This window comes from Emydura macquarii, unplaced genomic scaffold, assembly GCF_026122565.2.
Source record: "Emydura macquarii macquarii isolate MOO-44397 ecotype Brisbane River unplaced genomic scaffold, CSIRO-AGI_Emac_v2 contig_1300, whole genome shotgun sequence".
Classification (NCBI taxonomy): Eukaryota; Metazoa; Chordata; order Testudines; family Chelidae; genus Emydura; species Emydura macquarii.
The window spans coordinates 857,915-879,098 of record NW_027131437.1 but is presented as its reverse complement, the minus strand read 5'-3'; the positions used below and the strand labels follow the sequence as shown (position 1 = coordinate 879,098).

At 43.3% G+C, this 21,184-nt stretch overlaps 1 protein-coding gene across 4 annotated transcripts in view; it reads right to left on the bottom strand.

Annotated features, from left to right (window-relative positions):
- The window catches only part of DTNB (dystrobrevin beta), a 326,819-nt gene that overhangs the window by 100,709 nt on the left and 204,926 nt on the right, over positions 1-21,184 (bottom strand). For all 4 annotated transcript variants that reach the window (XM_067550478.1, XM_067550479.1, XM_067550480.1 and 1 more), the window contains 2 exons: positions 11,556-11,645; positions 295-382 (listed from right to left, as the gene is read on the bottom strand). In XM_067550478.1, coding sequence (XP_067406579.1) covers positions 295-382; positions 11,556-11,645 — 178 coding nt within the window. The remainder of the gene's footprint in view (positions 1-294; positions 383-11,555; positions 11,646-21,184) is intronic.

The window sequence follows — 21,184 nt, the reverse complement described above, 5'->3', positions numbered from 1 at the left end:
AATCTATTTAATCTCTTCTCATGTGGCAGTCTTTCCACACTTCTAATCACTCCTGTTGCCATCTCCTAGCTATTTTCCATGAGAAGGTGGTATTCATGCTTCAGACAGTGGGAAAGGAGTGGAAAGTGAGGTCATGCCTCATTTTGCATCAGCTAAGCAGAAAAAAGAGACAATGTGACTCAATTTAGCACAACGTTAAACTGTTAATCTAACCTCTGAAAAACATTTTGTTACCTTCCTTAATAAGAAAAGCCACAGAGAAATTGAAACTGAAGAGGCAATGCATTTACTTACCGCATTTCCAGCTTCTGCAGCCAGCCTGGCAGCATATCTGGCAATCAGCCTGTGCTCCTCATCAAGTCTGCTAGGGCTGTCCAAGACGCTGTCAAGGGAACACAAAAGTTGACACACCCCTATCAATACACACACATTCAGCACTAGATATCACAGAAAAGGGTGAATCGTTATGTAGAATGAAAAATGCCTATCAGAAACCGTCACTAGACCATCCCCTTCTCCCAACCTCAAACACAGGCCTAGTGCAAGATTGTTCCCTCAGTAGTCTCTCCTTCAGGGGTTTGTCCAGTCTCTTTTTAAATATTCAAACAATAAGTTTCCAAGAATGAAAAAATAAAAATCCAAAACCCTATAAAAAGATTGTTAGCAAAAAATGGAATATTTTTCCAAGGATGTTTTTAATAGACCCTAATCATTTTCTGAGACAAAAAGGGTCATTACATTGAACGGTGAAGGTGGGACGTCCTATACTTATAAGCTCTACAAGGCAAATGTCAAATTTCTTGGAATGGTTTCCAAGAAAAAAAACTGAGTAAATCATGCTAACCTGAGAAGAATTGTTCTGTAACCAAACAAGCAAAACTAAAATGCAGACAGGCTGTTGATAGGACAGCCTGGCAGGAGTAAAATGTACAAGGTATACAAGGATTTGAGTCTGAGACTTATCATAAAATCACAGAAGATTAGGGTTGAAGGGACCTCAGGCGGTATATAGCCCAACCCCCTGCTCAAAGCAGGACCAGCCCCAACTAAATCATCCCAGCCAGGGCTTTGTCAAGCCACACCTTAAAAACCTCTAAGGATGGGATTCCACCACCTCCCTAGGTAACCCATTCCAGTGCTTCACCACCCTCCTAGTGAAAAGTTTTTCCTAATATCCAACCTAGACCTCCCGCCCTGCAACTTGAGACCATTGCTCCTTGTTCTGTCATCTACAAAAACCTAGAATTGGTCCTTCACTCCATGACTGACAGCGGGCCGAGGATGCTGCAGAGATAACATTTTTAGATCTTGACCCAATTCTCGCTGATTTCAGCAGATCCTGGATCAGGCCTATAGGCCCCAGGTGCAGAGGTAAGCACCTCACATCACTCTGTAGAAATACTACTGCCGCTTTCTTGGAAGAAATAGTAAACAAGCTCTGGAGAAAAACCTCTCCAGCAATTTCTACCAACAGTGACAACACCATGAAATAATAGGAGAAGTTGAAGGCTGGGGAAGAAAAAGCAAAAATAGGGACTCTGGTGGTGAACATAGGAATGGCCATACTGGATCAGACCAATGGTCCGTCTAGCCCTGTATCCAGTCAGAAGTTATATGAAGGAGTAAATAGCAGTTCCTTATTCACTTTCTCTACGCCATTCATGATTTTATAGACTTCTGTCATATATCCCCCTTAGCAGTCTTTTTTCCAAGCTGAACAGTCCCAGTCTTTTTAATCTCTCCTCACATGGAAACTGATCCATACCCCTAATCATGTTTGCTGCTCTTCACTATTACTTTACCATTCCTAATATATCCATTTTGAGATGGGACAGCCAGAACTGCACGCAGTGTTCAAAGTGTGGGTGCACCATGGATTATCTATAGTGGCATTATGGTATTTTCTGTCTTATTATCTATCCCTTTCCTAAAAGTTCCTAACATTGTTAACTTTTTTGACTGCTGCTGCACATTAAGCAGATGTTCTCAGAGAACTATCCACAATGACTCCAAGATCTCTTTCTTGAGTGGTAACAGCTAATTTAGACCCCATCATTTTGGATGTATAATTGGGATTATGTTTTCCAATGTGCATTACTTTGCATTTATTAGCACTGAATTCTGTTGCCCAGCCACCCAGTTTTGTGAGATCCTTTTGTAACGCACCTGCAGTCATCTTTGCACTTAACTAGGTTGAGTAATTATGTATTGGGTGCAAGCTTTGCCACCTCATCACTTAGCCCTTTCCCCAGATCATCTCTGCATATGTTGAACAGCACTGATCCTAGTACAGATCCCTGGGTGACCATGCTATTCACTATTCCCCATTCTGAAAACTGAACGTTCATTCCTACCCTTTGTTTCCTGTCTTTTAACCAATCACTGATCCATGAGAGAACCTTCCCCAACAAATTGTATTCATTTATGTGTCTGATAATTGTGGTGGGTAATCCTCAGGACTAATGGGAAATCTATGGTGGGAGGACAGCACAACATGGGTCTCAACCCATTGATATATCCAGAAAAGTGCTTATACTAGTCTGGTGAGCCTGGCAGGTCCTAACTAATATATAATACACTATAAACTTTAGAAACTGCTTTAAACTAAACATAATATCAATCTCCACTGGAATTAATTGAAATTAGTCAATATAAAGACCTGCTATGAGCTCAGACAATGAGCTGCAAAGTTTGCATTATAACAAATCAGAAGTGAGACACCACATGAAAGCATATGCTTTTCAAGTTAGTGTTAAATTGAAATATTTGCCAGTGATGCTGGTGTCTGATTCTCTCACCAAAGTATGTATTTTTTCTCCACTAGAGTTTGTCTTTAAAACGATAGGTAATAAAATATTTTAATAAGGCTCAATTTTGCAATGTAGCCTAATGCCAGAAGGGCTTGCTTCTTGATATCGGATACACAGATGTAGTGCTGGATGTCAGAAAACATGCAGTGATGTGCACCTATGTGTTTGTAATCAAAAGGAAGATCAGAATCAAGCCCTAAACATGTAATTAAGGAAAAAGAAATAAATACTAAGTGCCTGGCAGAATACTTTTAAAAATCTACATTACTTTTTACAATCATTAATTACACCTTAATTTCACTGACAAATATTCATTTTAATTAAACAGTAGAATTCAAGTTATACACCTTACATTTATTTTAAAATGTCGATTTGTTCTTTCTACAACTTAAATTCATCAACTTGCACTCCTCTAGACTCAGAAGGTCAGTTGGAGGTGCGGTGTCAGAGGCTATATCTTACACACCAGGGAAATGTGAGAAAGTTGGATGGAGGTAATGCTGTAATTTACACACCGAAAGGCCTGGAAGTAGGTGTAAATTACACAAGTTTAGATTTACCTCTGAATTTGGCCAATGATGTCCATTAACAGAATAATTTGAAGATATTCAGTGGTCTAGATGCACTAATCCTGATACTAGAGAAAGAGGGGCCTGCAAGGTAAGGTGAAAATGTAGGGAAGTAGCATTAAGAGGCTGAGATAAATAAAAAAATGGACCATTGTTACTGGCCTTGATGATCTTTTCCTGTTTCTATTCCCCCTCCCCCCAACACTGTATATTCAAAACACATTTTCTGGACCATAACATATTCTTCTTGTAGGTCTACCTTCCCTACCTTGCTTTCTGGATTTTTTTATATCTGTGTGGATGTCATCAGCAATTTAACTGTTTGATCCCTTCTTTCTATGAGCTGTCCTACTGTAGAATCTTTCATTCCCTTCTCCCTTTATTCATGGTTTGGCATCTCTTAACTGTGTCAGTTCCTGAGATGGTTTCTCTATATGTTAAAATGTATTAGAAAAAAGTCTTCAAAAATTAATATTCTAATGGAAAAAACCTACAATTTCTTCAGGAAGTCTTCATTATGTCAGAAGTATTATGTATGCAGAAAGGTATCTGAGTTCAGGCTTGCCTCTTATACCTCAGACTAGCACATGTCAATTAATACAGAACTCAGGCTTCATCCATGGAAACAGAAGGCAGAATTAACCAGTCAGTGCAGGACACGTAGTATATGCAACAATACTGTAGGAATAATATAAAGGGTATTAACCAGCAATCAATGAACTGTCACAGAATCCTATATCCTACTTTACGAAGTAAAGAAAAATCATTTACTTGTAGTTACTGCTCTGAAGACAATCTCTCAGGATTCTCACTCTCATGTGACTATTTCTTCTAATACAAGACCTGTAAAATTCCCACAGCTCAGAATTTGTGGACTTTGAGGGCCGCAGTAGCAGGATAGAGTGTTCCCCTTGCCTCTGCCTGAATGAGCCATATTGGCCATCATGCACTACCTGGCACACACACTGTTCAAAACAGTCCTTTCAAAGAAAAGATAAGATACTTGCAGATAAACAGTTACATAATCATGTAGTTTTTTCCCCTACTTTAAAGACCATGGACCAAAGTCTCCAGACTGCTCTGCCCACTTTGTGCTACTGACAAAGTGCAAAGTGGACATAAACTCACCCAAGATTCCTAGCAGACAATTCCTCTTCAGGAGGGGAATAGCACAGAGCTAGCACCAGCCATTCGCAGTTCCCTGGTGTAAAAGGGAAGGCCTGAGGAGTAACAGCTGAGTTTTACTATGCCCAATCCTTCACTGGAATAAAGGACCTGACATAGAGCCAGATTTAGGGGCAGGTCACCAGGTGGTGCCAGTCTTGAGGGGTGCCAGGTTAAGGGGCGCTGGGCTCGGGGGGTCGTTTTCGTTGTTAGTGACAAAAGGGAAAATAGAATGTTTGAGGTAAAATGTTTCAGATATTCCGTAGGTAGATTTTTTCATTAACTTCCCAGAATATTCTGGACCTTTGCAGAGTCTCATGGAACCGTCCAGAATTTCTGAGAATTACATTTTCCTTGAACCTCCTAGAATGTTGTCAGCCATGCCCTGGCAGGTATATATCAGAGGTGGGGCAACACCAGTCAGTCACTGAGATATAAGAATGAAGTGAAGTGAAGCGAGACTCCAGCTCTGATATTGTGAATCTTGTTTCATTGTGTAATTGTGAAAGTGTACTTGTGTTTTAAGACTTGAAGAGTGTAAGTAGCGACTAATAAAGGACGTATTTAATGGGACTCCAGAGATATCCATCGAACCCCTATCTACATAACAACATAAAAGAAATATTGTTTCTTCTTTTTCCATGCTTAACACGTAATGTTTGATGACTTTCTAAGACTGTGGAACATAGACTTTTGCTCTACCTAATACTGTCTGTTTTCCCCTGTATAAAATCAAAGATGCGAGAAAAGCAACCTTTTGAACTAAAGGTTAACATTCTAAGGCTGTCACCTCCTGTAACACTATTTAATAATGGTCCACCCAATGTTGGTGCACAGTTCAATGTCTTGATGTTGGTACATTTCAGTTATTCTTAAAATTAAAAGGTTTCTATAAGTTTAGAGGAAACATTTTTTTATTTGCTTATATACAGCATGAATAAATACAGATTTACAGATCCTAGTGGACACATTTATTGTCTTATGTGACAGGGATAAATCATGCATCGAAGTCGTGAAATGGGCTACAAATGCAATAAAAAGTAATGTATTCACAAGTTTAGCAAATAGGGGGCAGGCAGTGCCGTAGATGCTCCTTGCCTGAGGCGCCATTTGGTCTAGGGCCGGCCCTGACTTTAAAGCAGCAGCACAGTTTAGAGCAGGGCTCTTCTGTTCTAGGCTGGGGCCAGGTAGCCCCAAATCAGGGTGCCACAACTGGATCCCTGGGACCAGCACTCTCTGCTGCAGCATGGATGTATTGGACAATAAGGGCCACTGCCTCCACAGGATCCTCACATGTGAAGAGTGAGAAGCTTGATGGAATGCCAAACAAAAAATAGGCTGCAACAGGCAGCAAAAGAAAAGACCATCAGAATCAATGAGACTGGAATTCTAACAGATACAAGATAGACTCTAATACTGGAGTCTGAAAGTAGCAGTAAAAATGAGAAATTGACTTCAAACAGAGGTACTCGGCCAACAGAGTACCCCCCACATCTTTGGGGGTGAGGTGCAGAGAGTTGGGTCTCTCCTACTTAGGAAATATTTTCATGGAGCATGAAACATCTGATAGAGTGCTCCCTCCTGGAGGCTGTTTGCAACCCATATCACTTTACGGATGTGTGAAGAGAGGTCCGTGTTGCTGCAAGGGGGATATCCTGATGCAGGCAGTAGGGCCAAGTAAAGCTGGTTAAAAATATGTTAAGAAATTTCTAAGTTGCTTCCATTACATAGGGTTCAAAACAGACCCATTTTTAATTTTTTTCAAAATTATATTTGAATTTTTATCAATGGTTATAGAAATTGGTTTACCACAAAAACCAATTTTCGGTAAATGAAGCATTTTTATAACCGTTTTGATGTTTAGAAAGTGATGATAAAAAGTGGAAAAAATTCTAAAACGTCAACTTTTTTTTGTTTTTGCAAAAGACCATTTTTTGACTAAAAATCTTTGTTTTAAAATTTCTGACCAGTTCTAGGAACGGACCGGTGGCCTTCCAGATTCAGGTCAACCAGGCCATAACAAAAGAAAGTGTATCTGGATACCGATTTAAACAGGGTTCTTCCCATAACAATATTTCTCTTAACAAAGTCATTGGCAACAAAAAGCAAGGTGAACTTTTTAAGGGTTTTAGTCTACTGCCAATAGAACTAGAAGGACCATTAATGTCAAATTTGTAGAGAAAGGCCTCACTGGAATGGGCAAATAGGTAAAGGAGAAACTCTGGCAGGGTGATAGGCTCCTTAAACTGAAACTTTAACACCATCTAAGGGAGGAATCGCAAATGAGTCTATAGCACCAACCTTGTCATTGCCAAATTTGGCATAAAGTGTACCAGTCACTGGGACCTGAAGATTATTTTGCAACTTAGAGTTGCTGCCACCGAGAAAATAACCTTGCATGTAAGAAACTTAAACAGCTTTCATCAATTTTATCGAAACTACATCTATCTATCTGTCAGAGACCAGGCCATGGGGTGGTCATGCCTTGTGGTTAGAGCAAGAGTCAGTAGCCAGGAATAGGAGCCCAGGGTCAGAGGCTAGATGTCAGAGCCAAGGGTCAGAGCTGAAGGTCAGAGCCAGTTTATCTGCAGTAAGGCGAGGCAGGGGCAAAGGTGGGGTCAAGTCAGGTGCAGGGCTGAGGACAAGAGCTATTGCAGTTGGGATGAAAGCTTTGAGCAGCTGCTGAACTGCTTCTGGGTTTAAGAGCTGGTTTTGATGACTCTTCCCATCAATCAGATGGTATAGCAAATGAGGCAGCCTACTACAGGCCAGACAATCCAGGACGTTTTTGGAGAGTGTTGCAGACAACTTCCTGGTGCAAGTGCTGGAGCAACCAACTAGGGGCCTTGCTCCTCCTGACCTGCTACTCACAAATAGGGAAGAATTGGTAGGGAAAACAGAAGTGGGTGGCAACCTGGGCAGCAGTGACCATGAGATGGTAGAGTTCAGGATCCTGAAAAATGGAAGAAAGGACAACACCAGAATATGGAACCTGCACTTCAGAAAAGCAGACTTTGACTCCATCAGGGAGCTGATGGACAGGATCCCCTCGGAGGCTAATATGAGGGGGAAAGAAATCCAAGATCTGGCTGTATTTTAAAGGAACCTTATTGAGGATGCAGGAACAAACCATCCCGATGTGCAGAAAGAATAGCAAATATGGCAGGCGCCCAGGTTGGATTAACAAAGAAAATTTCGGGGAGCTTAAACACAAAAAGGAAGTTTACAAGAAGTGGAAGCTTGGTCAGATGCCTAGGGAGGAGTATAAAAATACTGCTCAAGCATGCAGGAGTGAAATCAGGAAGGTAAAAGCACAACTGAAGTTGCAACTAGCAAGAGACGTGAAGGGTAACAAGAAGGGTTTCTACAGGTTATGTTAGTAACAAGAAGAAGGTCAGGGAAAATGTGGGCCTCTTACTGAATGGGGGAGGCAACCTGTTGACAGAAGATGTGGAAAAAGCTGAAGGACTCAATACTTTTTTTTGCCTCTGTCTTCACAGACAAGGTCAGCTCCCAGACTACTGCACTGGGCAGCACAGAATGGGGAGGAGATGAGCAGTCCTCGGTCATGAAAGAAAAGGTTCAGGACTATTTAGAAAAGCTGGACATGCACAATTCCCTTCCAACCCTAATCTTCTATGATTCTATGAAATACTGGAGAGAGTCCAAAGAAAAGCCAAAAAAATGACTCAGCCTCAGACTTAAGGAGCTCAACTTATTCATCTTTCAAAAAGAAGGCTAAGAGATGACTTGATCTCTGTGCATAGGTGTGACACACTGCACCCCATGTCCACCCTTATGGTGTGATTGTGTGTCATTCATGATCACCCTTAGAGTGTAGTTGTGTATTGTTTAATGCAAAGTATGTTATGTGAGATGTTTTTGGAGTGATCATGGCATACTGGACATTATTGTTACAGTAATATGTTTGTTGCAATGTCATGTGTATGATTATGAGGCTTCACTAAGTAATATTCCCAAGAATGTGTCTCATGGCTTGAGACAGATCTAGGCAAAACTCTACAAAGCTGAGAGGCCATTCACACCTCACTAAGGCACACATAAAACAAACCCAGTTCTTCTAGGGACAAAAGGACTAGCCGGAGCACCGACAAAGGTACCATGCATGGACACTGTCACTTGACCCTGAAGGGGGGGGAGAGGGCAAGGCCCGAGAGAGGGGTGAAGGAACATGTTAAAAAGGGGAGACGTTATGCTGTTCTCTCTCTCTCTTTCTCTCCCACATCCATCTACAAATACTACCAAGCAACTGAAGTACTGACCCGGGGAGAGCCTAGCTGGAGGCAGATCAGCCAGACTGTGGTGTGAATCATCTAAGACTGTAAGGTTGCTGAAAGTATTAAGCTTAGTTTAGAATGCGATTTGCCTTTTATTTACTTTTGATCAAATCTGACCTGCTTTCCTCTGATTTATAATCACTTAAAATCTTTCTGTACTTAATACATTTGTTTGTTTGCTTTATCTAAAGCAATGCATGTGGTTTAAGGTGTGTAGAAATTCTGTTTGAAGTGACAAGGCAGGTGCATATCAATTTCTTTGATAAATTGACGAACCAATGAGCTTGCAGTGGTGAGAAAGTTTGACTATCAGAAACTGATAAGCAGGAGCAAAGAGTAGTATAGGCTCTTCGGTGTTGAGGCAAAAATGGTAAAGGTTTGAGAAAATCGAGAGTGGCGTGCCAAATCAAACCAGAACCGATACAGTGAGAAAAAATTAAATGAACTAAGAGCCACAGAGCACCAGTATGGGAAGGGTAGCAGGAAAGAGAGGTTGAACTTGAGACATTGAGGCAAAGGAAGCCTCAACTCACTGAGCCAAAAAGCAATGAGGCACCAGGGCAGAGAAAAGAGAGACCAATTCGGTGAGGCAGAGACACCAGTACCAATGCTTGGCTTCCATGTAATGGGGCAAAAAGAGAATTTGGGCAATTTGGAAGAAAACACCATGTACTAGAGGGCTCTTTACTCCATCAGAAAAAGAAAACATCCAGCACTAAAGGCAGAAAAAGAAAACACCAGATACTAAAGGGCTCTTTACTCCATCAGAAAAAGAAAATACCTGGTACTAAAGGGCTCTTTACTCCAGAAGAAAAAGGCAGAACAAGAACAAAAAGCTAGAAAACTGAAGCCACACAAATTAAAATAGGAAATAAGATGAATTTTTAACATTATCTATTGGACCAAACGAGCAAAGAAAGAGGTGAATTCTCCATCTATGGATGGCTTCAATCCAAGACTGGATTGCCTTTCTGGAAGAAATGCTTTAGCCAAGCACAAATTATTAGACTCAGTTCAGGGTAAGTGGGTGAAATGTAATGGTCTGTGCAGTACAGGAGGTCAGACAAGATAATCTAATGGTCCCTTCTGGCCTTAAACTCTACGAATCCATGAAAGGAGAGGGAGTCACTATTATTCTTCACTGAGTGTGTACGAGTCCTGACGTTGCAGGCCACCTCCCTCTTTGGCTGTTTAAGGAGAGACAATGACTTCTTATGGTGCATCGAGAATCCGACCAGTTTATCTCTGGCAGAAGGATGTAATCTTTACATGGGATTCTTGATGGCAGGGAGAGATCAAATCCTGGATAATGGGGTGGAGGCTTCACTGGGGATGTGGAGGAGTATTCTCTCCTGTTCAACTCTCCCAGACACACACAGAGCAGAAACTTTTTTAAAAACCTATCAATATATTTTGAAGGAAGCAAAATCATCCCTCTGAGATCAAGTGTTCCAACATGCTGCAGTGTGACAGCTATTCACTACATCTAGTGGCTTCTCCAATCTCGTGTATGCACCTTGACGTTCAGTCAGTGTGACAGTCTCTCATCACCAGCTCCTTTTCATCTGAATCGGAAAGAACTACAGGAATTCCTGGCTTGTTCCATGGTGGACAGTGCCATGGGCTGCTGGGTAAACAGGTGCTAGCAGAGAAGAGTGACAACTTTCAAGAGGAATGACTGACTTCCCTCAATGATTTGGAAAGCTCGAGCTTATCCTTCCCACATATCTGTGCAATAGAAATTGCTAAATGAAAGAATGATCACATATGGTCTTCTTTCACAAAGCTTAGCCAGTGGGCACACATGGACAGGGTGATGCAAAGCCTCCAAGCACACCCTCTAGGGCTCTGTACCTCCTCTTCCTCTCCAGCACAGATCCACCTCTGTAAATGCATTATTAGGCCCTATCGTGGGGTGGGGAAGACCTGCAGGTCAGGGAATCAAGGGGGCAGAAAATGAAGTTATGGTGAGATGAAGCCACCATGCTTTAGGGCGTAGGGGGAAACCTTTATAGACCTCTTTCTATATAAAGAATCTAGATTTATAGATATAAAAGAAAAACACACAAAGCCACTAAATTTCAGTGTGAAGAGAGAGATCTCTCCAAAGCACTTACCAAGCTTCTCTCACACTGTTTAGGAAAGATAAAGGACTGAAGATCTGAGACCATGGCATGCTACATAAGTCACGCACATGTGTATTTTCTGAATTATTTAGAGGATTCTAGATAGACTTGCCCCAGTTTCATCTGCTGCGACACATATATCCTTGAGTAGAGCAGTGGATAGGGGCTAGAAACATGGCTTAGTATCCATGGGCCACAATGACTGAAACTCTTTTAGTGTTTGTTTAGAACTACCATTAAACTGTTAACAATAACAAAGGTGGCCAGTTTTTAATACATTTTTAGGACTGTAAGTTCACAAATAAAATAAAAAATCAAGCAAGAGTTGCACAAAAGCCTGAGAAAGCTCTGAAGACACCAAAGAAATATGTTTTTGGTTTTTGTTTTAAATAAAATTCACCTGGAATAATGGGTGAGACAGGCCCTGCACACCACACAACCACCATGTCAGCTCTTAATAAGAGGTGTGGAGGGCCTTGTGCACACATATTGCCATGAGGTGACTTTCACCTCCCGCCTGTAAGTCTCCCAAAGAAAACAGCATTATTGTCCCCCTCCCCACTCCAAGCAATCTTTCCTAACACTAACCGTGTACCATTCTGTAGCCGGCTCACATATGTTGCTATCAGTGCATGCTCATCAGCTAAACGATTGGCAGTGTCCAGTCTGTACTGCAACCTAGTAATAATGAAGGCAAAGAAAGCAAACAAAATATAAACAATAAATATAAAGCAAATCATTACCGTGTTAACAAAACACACATAACAGTAATGAAAATGAACACAAATTGATGAACAGTTAAAAACGCACAAATGTTTCAAACAAGAGTCACATGAAAATTATACCTACTGATTGAACCAGAACCTGGAAGAACAATTTGCTGCCCACAGATAATCCCCCCCTCCAAATACTCTATCAATCTGTGGGGTTCCCTCCAACCTGCCTTTAGTGGTTTCATTTTTGGAAGGCACACACATATCACACAAATTTTAAGATAGCAAGTCTTTTTAAAACATGTTTTTGCTTTTCATATTACATGTGCATTTGTAATTTTCTTTCATTCCTGTATTAGCTATTCAAAACTGTTCTTTCAGCATGACAATTCCCATTAATTCCTGCTCTAGACATGTCCAGGAAAGCATTTGTTTTGGCGATATCTTTTAAACCATGACACCTATTGCTTTCAGTGGGAGCACACTGGATACTAGAAATCACAATCCACATTTCTCAGACACACAAGCTCTTTTCTTCTTTGTAAGGTACAGCTGGTTGCTGTAGAAGTTTGCCTGAAGCATAACAAGAGCTTATAATGAAGAACTAAAATGGAATTACTCTCGTAAACCCCTATGGGCAACAAGCAACCTTTCCAATAATGGGTTTGTAACAAGAGAAAGAATTAACATTAAGCACTGTACTGAAAGAACTCTTGAGCAATCTATGTATGTCTGTCTTTTGTGAAACCTGACTTCTGTGAGATACTGACAAGTCTTACTTTTAGATCCTCATTGTAGCAGGCATATAGTTGCAACCACTATGCTGAAGAAAACAAAACAGTTTTCCAATATAACCTGTTTCATACGCTATCATCTTTGTGAAAAATTCTGCAAAAATGGTTGAACTTTTAAACTTCAAATGGACACAGCCCTCACTGAAGACTAGTGTAGTAAGAAGTGAGAGCTTAAGGCCTGTAAAACAGGCTAAGGCCTAAATGGAAAAAGCCGAGTGAACAGAAGTATAAGGGGTCACTCAAGTTAACTGAAACTGGTACAGGAAAGTGCTGATACTGCAAGATTGTAAGACTGCCAAAATATTACTAAAATATGTAGCAGGTATAGGAGGTACCAAGATACTCTGAAATGACATTTTTATGGATAGAAATGATACATGGAGTGGTGTTGCCCAAATCAGCCAATCAATGGAAAAAGGTGGTATTAGACTACGTCAAGAGGGGGGCAACTACCTACGTCAAAGGGGGCAGAATGAAAAAGTATGTAACAGTGTATAAAAGAGGGTGTCAGAGGGAATACCAGCGTCCGGTCTAGGGGATAATGGAAAGCCCCGCCGTTGGGCCGAGACCATTGTAACGCTGCCTATGCGAAACTGACCCAGAGATACTCTGTAAGTCATTTCTTATTGTGCCGCACGCAATAAACCTGGCCTGGGTGCCTTCGTTGCTCAGCTAATCTGTGGTCGTGTCGACTCATTTGATCGTGAGAGCCGTCTCAGTTTCCTGGCCAGAGCTGGGACAGCATCTACACAGGGACACACGCACGCAGCCTACACTGATAAACATCGGTGACCAACACACCAATTACCACAACTAGCACTTTTAGTTTTGAAAAAAAATGGTTTTAATTTAAAATATAATGATGTCTGAAAACTATCCTGAGCATGCATGCTACGTTCTTCACTCAGTCTCTAAGTGTACAGCATGTGAGTATGCAACTAATTAACCGACAAAAAACTCTGTTAATGCAGAGTTAAGCATGCCCAGTGAGACCTCCTGCCTTGTTGAGTTCAACAAAACTCAACCATGGAAAACCAGGACATGAAGAGTTAAGGTATATGCCAACACAACCTTTGCAGGTGAGGCACTGCTGTGGTAAAGATACGTGTATTTCCTAAGTGATCCTCCCCTCCCCTCTCCTGTGCACTCTGTGATAGTAGTGGAATGGTGATAATAGCTGAATAACCCCATTCAGCCAGTAGCACTTTAGAAGCAATTAACATGGAAAAAGTTGCTCCTTGCTGTCTGACACCCCCTGCTGCTGTGCACATATCATAGGAAGCAGCTTACTAGAGGACACATACTTCCTTGGTTATGTAGGCTAAGCTGTACATGCAGGCCCCCTCTGCCCAGTCATCTCCAACCATGCCCTGGCCCACACAGTCAGCTGCTGTTCCAGGATGCACTTTTTCCCCTGACCTCATAAAGGGATTGCTTGTACTTGAACTCTGTATTTCCTGGTTTTCAGAGGCTTAAGTTTAGCCACAGCACCACATTCTGGAAGGCCACCAGGCACCAACGGGCAACCTTACTCTGCGTTGAAGTGCTGGGCATTTAATTCCTTTGTTTGAAAACAGAATTGTTTCTTAACACACCCATTTACTACAGTCCAGCTCTCTTCCTCCACTGCCGCTGGCCCCTTGGCAATGATTACCCTGGCCAGAGAATGTGCTGCCTGCATGCTAGTCCCTTCACTGCTTCTGCATCTCCTCCTCATCTCCCATCTCTCTGCCTGTGCAGCACAACCTGTCTGTCCTTCCCCAAACATTCTCCCCATGGAGAGGCAGGTGTCAGCATGGGATGTGCAGGTGGAGATGCTGGAGAGAGAATGCAGGAATAGTGCAGGGACTAGCATGGAGTCAGTGGGGACATGAGAGGAAGGAAGGTCCAGTGGCAAGGAACCAGGAGACCCGGGTTCAATTTCCTGCTCTGCAACAGAATCGCTCTGTGACCTTACATCTTGTCTACACAGGGAAGTTAATTCAGATGAAGGTAGGGAGTAAATTTAAAGTGGAATAGCTATTCCTGTGTGGATACTTCTATTCCAGAGTAAATGCTTTATTCTGAATTAGCTCAATCCACAAAGTGAATTAACAGTTAATGAGGAATACTATTCCCGAACAACTCTCCATCTGGACAAGCCTTAAGTCTCTCTGTGTCTTGGTTCTCCTGCTGTAAAAAGGGACAATAGCATTTCCCTGACTCATAGGGACGTTGTGAGGAGCAATACATTCGCCATCGCGAGGCACTCGGATACGACAGTGATAGGGCTATAAAAGTACTTGTCACTCATGGATTGCTTTGGAGGGAACAGTGGAAGCTTCCAACGCCTCCACTGCACAGCTCTGACCCTCACCTTTCCACCCGATTCTTTCCTGCACTGATCCTGCACTTCCCCTCCCTGCTCCAGTGCCCATCTTCCCCCTCTCCTACTTCAACTTTCCCTCCATCATGCTCACTGCATTAAACCTCTCCGTACTCCCCTGCCACTCCAAGCTCAACCCACACATCACCACAGCTTTGTGCCTCCTCCATGCCCCAGATTCACCCTCTTCCTTACACTCCATGCATCTGGAAAGCTACAGTGGTTCTCAACCCGAGGGCCACTTGTGGCCCAACCAGCAGACAGCTGTGGCCCATGTGACATCCTCAGGGCCATACAGGTAGCGTATATATATTGTATGGATGTGGCACATGTAACACACAGAGAGCTGCACATACAGCCCACAATGGTAAATACGTTGAGAACCACTGGTTTAGATGGACAATAAGGAGGTGGCGGGGCTGTGAGAAGTGCCTGTACCAGCTGGAGGCAGGAAGGGGCAGGTGAGTGAAGATGCAAAATCTCTATGCTAGATCTGGGCCTAGTGTACGGGGAAGGTGTTCTGCACATCCATCTGCACAAGCTCAGAGATGTGTGAAATGGCCCATTCATCCCAGTGAGATGTTCTCCACTGAGTGACAGTACTCAGTTGAGATGAACACAGTCTGAAACAATAGCTCTGAGACATGTGAACAGATCCATTTATCTCACCATCTCCCCAGTGCCAGTGCTTGTAAGCCTGTGACGTGCACCTGTCTTAGCACTTTGTGCTTGGTGCATGCTCTGACCGTGCCTGTTCTCAACTCCCCATGCAGACGGGCAGCTTCCACACTGGGGAGGGTGAAAGGGAGACCCTCGTGCTCCACCATAATAAGAGTCAGATTGTGTTCTGCTGTCTTGAAGGTACCAATGTACAAGATACTGTCCCACCACTGTAGGTGCTTAGCTCCCATCACAATAGTATCTCAACACATCGTGAACATTAATGAATACACAGACAAAACTTTGTTAACACACAGTTAAGGTTACCTGGTGGTATATTTAGGCCTACCTCCATGCAGGGGATTGGACTAGAGAGCTATCAGGGTCCCTTTCCAGTCCTACATGTCTATGATTCTATCTCTTGCCCTTTCAGAATATCAAGTTCAGCAAAAGTCAAACTTCTGAAAACAAGGAAATAGAGAGTTAAGGTACATGCCCATGCAACCTTAACTCTGCCCCTCTGGAGCTGGCAATAGTCATTGGAATTAGCTGCATGCACTGCAGCTGAATTCACTGTTAGGTGCAACTGTATTGAATGGAGCAATTAGTTGAAGCAGCTTGGCAGAGCTGTGCTTCTGAGATGATGTGATCTGGGGGCTGTCCCCCTCTGGATGAGTATGAGAGTGCTTTCTGACCCCTGCATGTGATCGAAGGAAAGAAGTGCATATGTTCTCGGAGAGATCCAGTATGCCTCATTTCAGTGCTGTGCTGTATAGGTCGTGTCACTAGGAAGGCACGTGTGTCTTCTTCCCATGGGGATTGTCAGCAGTTAGGGGAGAGATGAGTGTAAGTCTCTTGGTTTAACATCATGTGCGTAAGGATGAAGATGTACAAGAGTTGAAGGGAGTGTAAAATTTAGCAGGTGTGGTGTTCGTTTTGTGAAGCAGGCTGCACATCATGAACATCGAGCGTGCAGCAAGCTGGGGTGTAAATCTACAGCACTCCAGAGTGCTGCACACCACCCAGCCAGGTCGAGCCTGCTGCTGGGCATCGAAAGTTTCCCAGTGTGCATTGACATTTCCTGGGAATTTTCAGTGTCTATTTACAAAAATGTAAAACATTAATTTATTAACAACATAAACACAACTATCTAATTATTCGCTTTTCTTAACATTATCAGCATTTTCATGTACTTGAGTGGTCCAAAATTCAGGTGAAAAAAATCAGTAAAATCCAAAGAAGAGCTTTTGTAAAACCTGGGCAGTTTTCAGTAAAATAAAAATTCATTAAAACCTGGAAACGAAGGGCCTTAGACATACTGTACAGAGACAGTCAGTGTGCAGTTTGTCTTAGAAGCACTGTAGATTTACAGCCCAGCTTGCCACGCAGTAAATGTTCGTGTTGAACGTAGGGCAGGTGTAGGTAGCTCCTGTCCAGTACAGTACAAAGGCTGAGAGCGAGTATATGGTATGGGCATATTGAAGCACCACTCAAAGAGGGCAGAGTTAAGGTTGTGTGGGCATGTACCATAAAAAACAGTTGCTAACCTTTCCATAATTGTTGTTCTTCGAGATGTGTTGCATGTGTCCATTCCACTGTAGCACTGGCATCAGAAACGGAGGGCCATGGCTTCCCACTTTTAAAAGTGGGAGGACCATACTCCCCATTTTTTAACAAAAGAAACACATGCACTCTCTGTGGGATATTTAAGTATTAATTCCTCTGCCACTTTGGCCTTGGACCCCCCACTTCTAGAGAGGTTCTAGCACCCAAAGGGCCATTGTCATTTTCCTTCTTTTAAACCTGGCTGGGAGGGAGAGCCCCATGATGTGGCCTGGTTGGCCAGCACTCAAGTCCTGCTCTGCACTGAGTCACATGCCAGTGGCTGGGCCCTCACCTGTCGGCTACCAAAACTGCAGCAGAGGCTCCTCTTGGTGCCATGGACCGGCTGGGTCTGGGAAGACTGCTTCTGTAAAAAACCTTGGTCAAGGACGAAGGCAGACTTTGTCCGCATAGAAAACTGTATATGGAGGATCTGATCCTAGATCCCTCAACTCCTCTGCTCTCTTGGCCAATGTAATGGCTACTAAAAATGCTAACTTCATCGAAAGGTGCAATAGACTGCAAGTTGCTAGAGGCTCAAAGTGGGGTACCAGTCAGCTTTGCTAAGACTAGATTCAGGCTCCACAGTGGAATAGGATTCTGTACATGCAGAAATAGTCTATCCAAATCCTTTAAAAATCTTACAGCCATTAGGCCTGAAAAGAGAACGCAGTTATCCATAGGTGGATGAAATACCAATATAGCTGCTAGATGTACTCTGATTGAGCTAATCACCAATCCTTGACTTTTCAGGACAGAAGATTTAGTCAGCACGTGCTGAATAGAAACAAGAACTGGGGAAACCCTTTCATTCTGGACCACACCATAAAGGTAAGTAGTTCTAATCGATGGTTTTCTACTATTCTGCAGCACACCCTGAACTTCTCTAGAACAGGACTCTTCCACTTACGTTACCCATGAAGCCCTCGGTCTTCAGGTGAAGGGGCTGAAGACTGGGGTAGAGGAGATGGCCATGATTCTGTGAAATCAAGACTGTGTGAAGTGGGAGCGACAGTGGGGGACTGACTGAGAGGTTCAAGAGCTGTGAAAATAGGGCCATAAACGGGCAATCAGTATAAGATGGGCCTTGTCCTGCTTGACCTTGCACAGAACTCTGGGCAGAAGAGGGATGGTGGGAAAACTGTACATCAGACCCTCTGACCACAGCAGCAGAAAAGCATGAATCTGGACTATTGTCTGCCCAGGAAAAAAGCTGGTGACATTTTCTGTTGTCTTTTGTTGCCAACAGATCCATTTGGGAAGTTCCCCAGAGTTGGAAAATGTTCTTTACCATATCTGGGCAAAGTGCTGACACACAGTGACTGATAAACAACATGCTCAGGAGATCTGGCAACGTATTCTGAGCCACTGGGAGACTGGCTGCTTCCAGAAGAACAGAGTTGCTGACGCAGAAGTCCTAGCATAGCAGTGAGGACTGGGCCCCTTTGTGACAAATTGCACCCCCATTTGTAGCCTTATGGTGTGATTGTGTATCATACATGTTCACCCTTATAGTGTAACTGTGTATTGTTTAATGCAAGGTATGTCACGTAAGATGTTTCTGGAATGCTTACGGTGTACTGAACATTATTGGTGTAGTGGTATGTTTGATGCAATGTCATGTGTATGGTGATGAGGCTTTTCTATGTAATCTCCCCAAATGTGTGTCTCATGGCTTGAGGCAGATTTAGGCAAAAACTCTACAGAGCGGGAAGGCCATTGACACCCCACTAAGACCTGTATAGAACTACCCAGCTCAGCATTCCAAGAACAAAGGACCAGCCCATAGGGCAACAAGCGAATCCACAAAGAACCAGAGTGTCTCAGAAGGTGGAGAAAACCATGCACGGATGCTGTTTATCACCTGGCCCTGAAAGGAGAGGGTGAGGCCCCAGAGAGGGGGCGAAAGGACATGTTGAAAAGGGGGGACATTTTGGCGCTCTTTTCCACATACGAACAACATCAAATAACTGAAACACTGACCACAGGGGTGGGCCTGGCTGGAGGCGGGCCAACCAGCCTGTGGTGAGAAAATCATCTAAGACTGTAAGGTTGCTGAAAGTGTTAAGCTTAGTTTAGGATATGGTTCACCTTTTGTTTACTTTTGATCAAATCTGACCTGCTTTCCTCTGACTTTTAATCACTTAAAATCTTTCTGTACTGAAAAACTTATTTATCTAAAGCAGTGCATTTGGTTTGCGGTGTGTCAGAGACTTCATTTAACGTGACAGAGCTGGTGTATATCAATTTCTTGGATGAACTGAGGAACCAATGAGCTTGCTTTGTTTAGTGGGCAACACTGAACATTGCAAGACGGAAGTTCCTAGGGTTGTACCTGGGACTGGAGGTGTTTGCTGGGGTCATTCTATCGTATAATCCCATAAGTGGCTGGATGGAAGAACTCATTCACTTGCTTGCAGGAGGCTGTGCCTAGGCTGACCCAGGTGTGGGGGTTCACACAGCACAGCAAGTGCAAGACAGGCTCCAGAAGCGAGGGACTGGGGTGACCCAGCTATACAGCAGTTCAGATGTCACACCCCTCCTGTTTGTTTAGATAAAACATGGCTGTTGTATTGTTGATCAGCACCAAAATGCTCATTCCCCTGATATGAGGAAGGAAGCCTGGGCAAGCTAACTGGACGGCTTGTAATGCCCTGATGTTTATCTGTAGACTGAAATCTTGGGTAGACAAGAGACCTTATGTCTCAAAGGGTCCCAGGTGAGACTCCCAACCCAGGTCCAAGGCGTACACAACTAAGGTAAGAGATTGTTGAGGCAGGGGTAAGGGAATTCCTTTGCAGATGTTAAGACGGGACTCACTCCCCTGAGCAACATAAGTTATGCCGGCATTGGCTGTAGTGTAGGCAGAGCCTAAGAAAACCTGTTTTCTTGGGGGCAGTGTCTTAATGACCCTAAATTTGGATCACTAGCCCTATTCTGCACATTTTGAAGTGCAACAAATTTCAAGACAAGCTGAGTAAGCATGTGGATTTTAGAGCAATTAGTAGAATTGTCCTTTAAACAGAAAAATCATCTCAATCTCAATCGCAGCAGAACTCGTCCTCTTCTACAATATTGTACGAAATTAATCACCCGCAACTGCTTTGCTAAATCCCGATCCCCAGCACAGGATAATCTTAAAAGCATAGCAGGCTTTGAGAGGTCTGAAGTGGCCCATTCATCTCAGTGTGATGTTCTCAGATGAATGAGAACACCTTATGGAGATGAATGAAGCCTGAAAGAATAGCTCTGAGATGTGTGAACTGGTCCATTCATCTCAGTGGACGTTCTCATCCCCTCTTGACAGTATCAGTGCTTGTCAGGCTATGGTATGCATCATGCATGACCATTCTCAACTCCTCACCCCAGCATCCGCAGGGTGTTCTTGGTGCATGCTCTCAGCATACATGTTCTCAGCTCCCCATCCCGAGTGACAGGACTTGCTCACACACAAGCTTACGTGAGTGACCAGGGAGAGGGTTCAGACCCCCTTTGACTGACAGAACCGCCAGCTCATATGTGGGCATGGAAAGGGACCCCCAGATCTCAGCACAAAAACAGGAGGGGAAAATGAGGGGTTGACAGGCACTCCATGCTACTAACCTCTCCCATTTGCCCTGCTACCCACCTTCATGTCACCCTTTCTAGTGTCCCATCCCTTCCCTCCCATTTTCAGCTTTCTTCCAAAGGTTGGGTTCGAATTTACAGTGCCAAGTTGCAGCTCAGCTTCAATAGCCATAACATGGCCCCTTGAGTCACACAGGTCCTGAAAGTTGTGGCTGGTTACCAACTCTCTTGGGCATTCTGTCTGCAGATGCACTGTGTAATCCGTTTGGTGCCAGAGTATTAGGTATGACCTTATCCGTAGAACCTAACCCTTTCCTGAATAGTATCTGCAATATTGCTTCCTCAAAGGGGTACAGAGTGCCGTGCACTAGCTGGGGCAAATGAACCCTTTGGGCCCTGATCAGAGCTATGATTTGACCCCCAGGTGTGTGCAAAAAAGCATTGGTAGAATCTGCCAACCTTTAGAAAAGTTGGTTTTTTTGAGAGGCTGTGTATCAGGAACTGGTTGGTTAATCC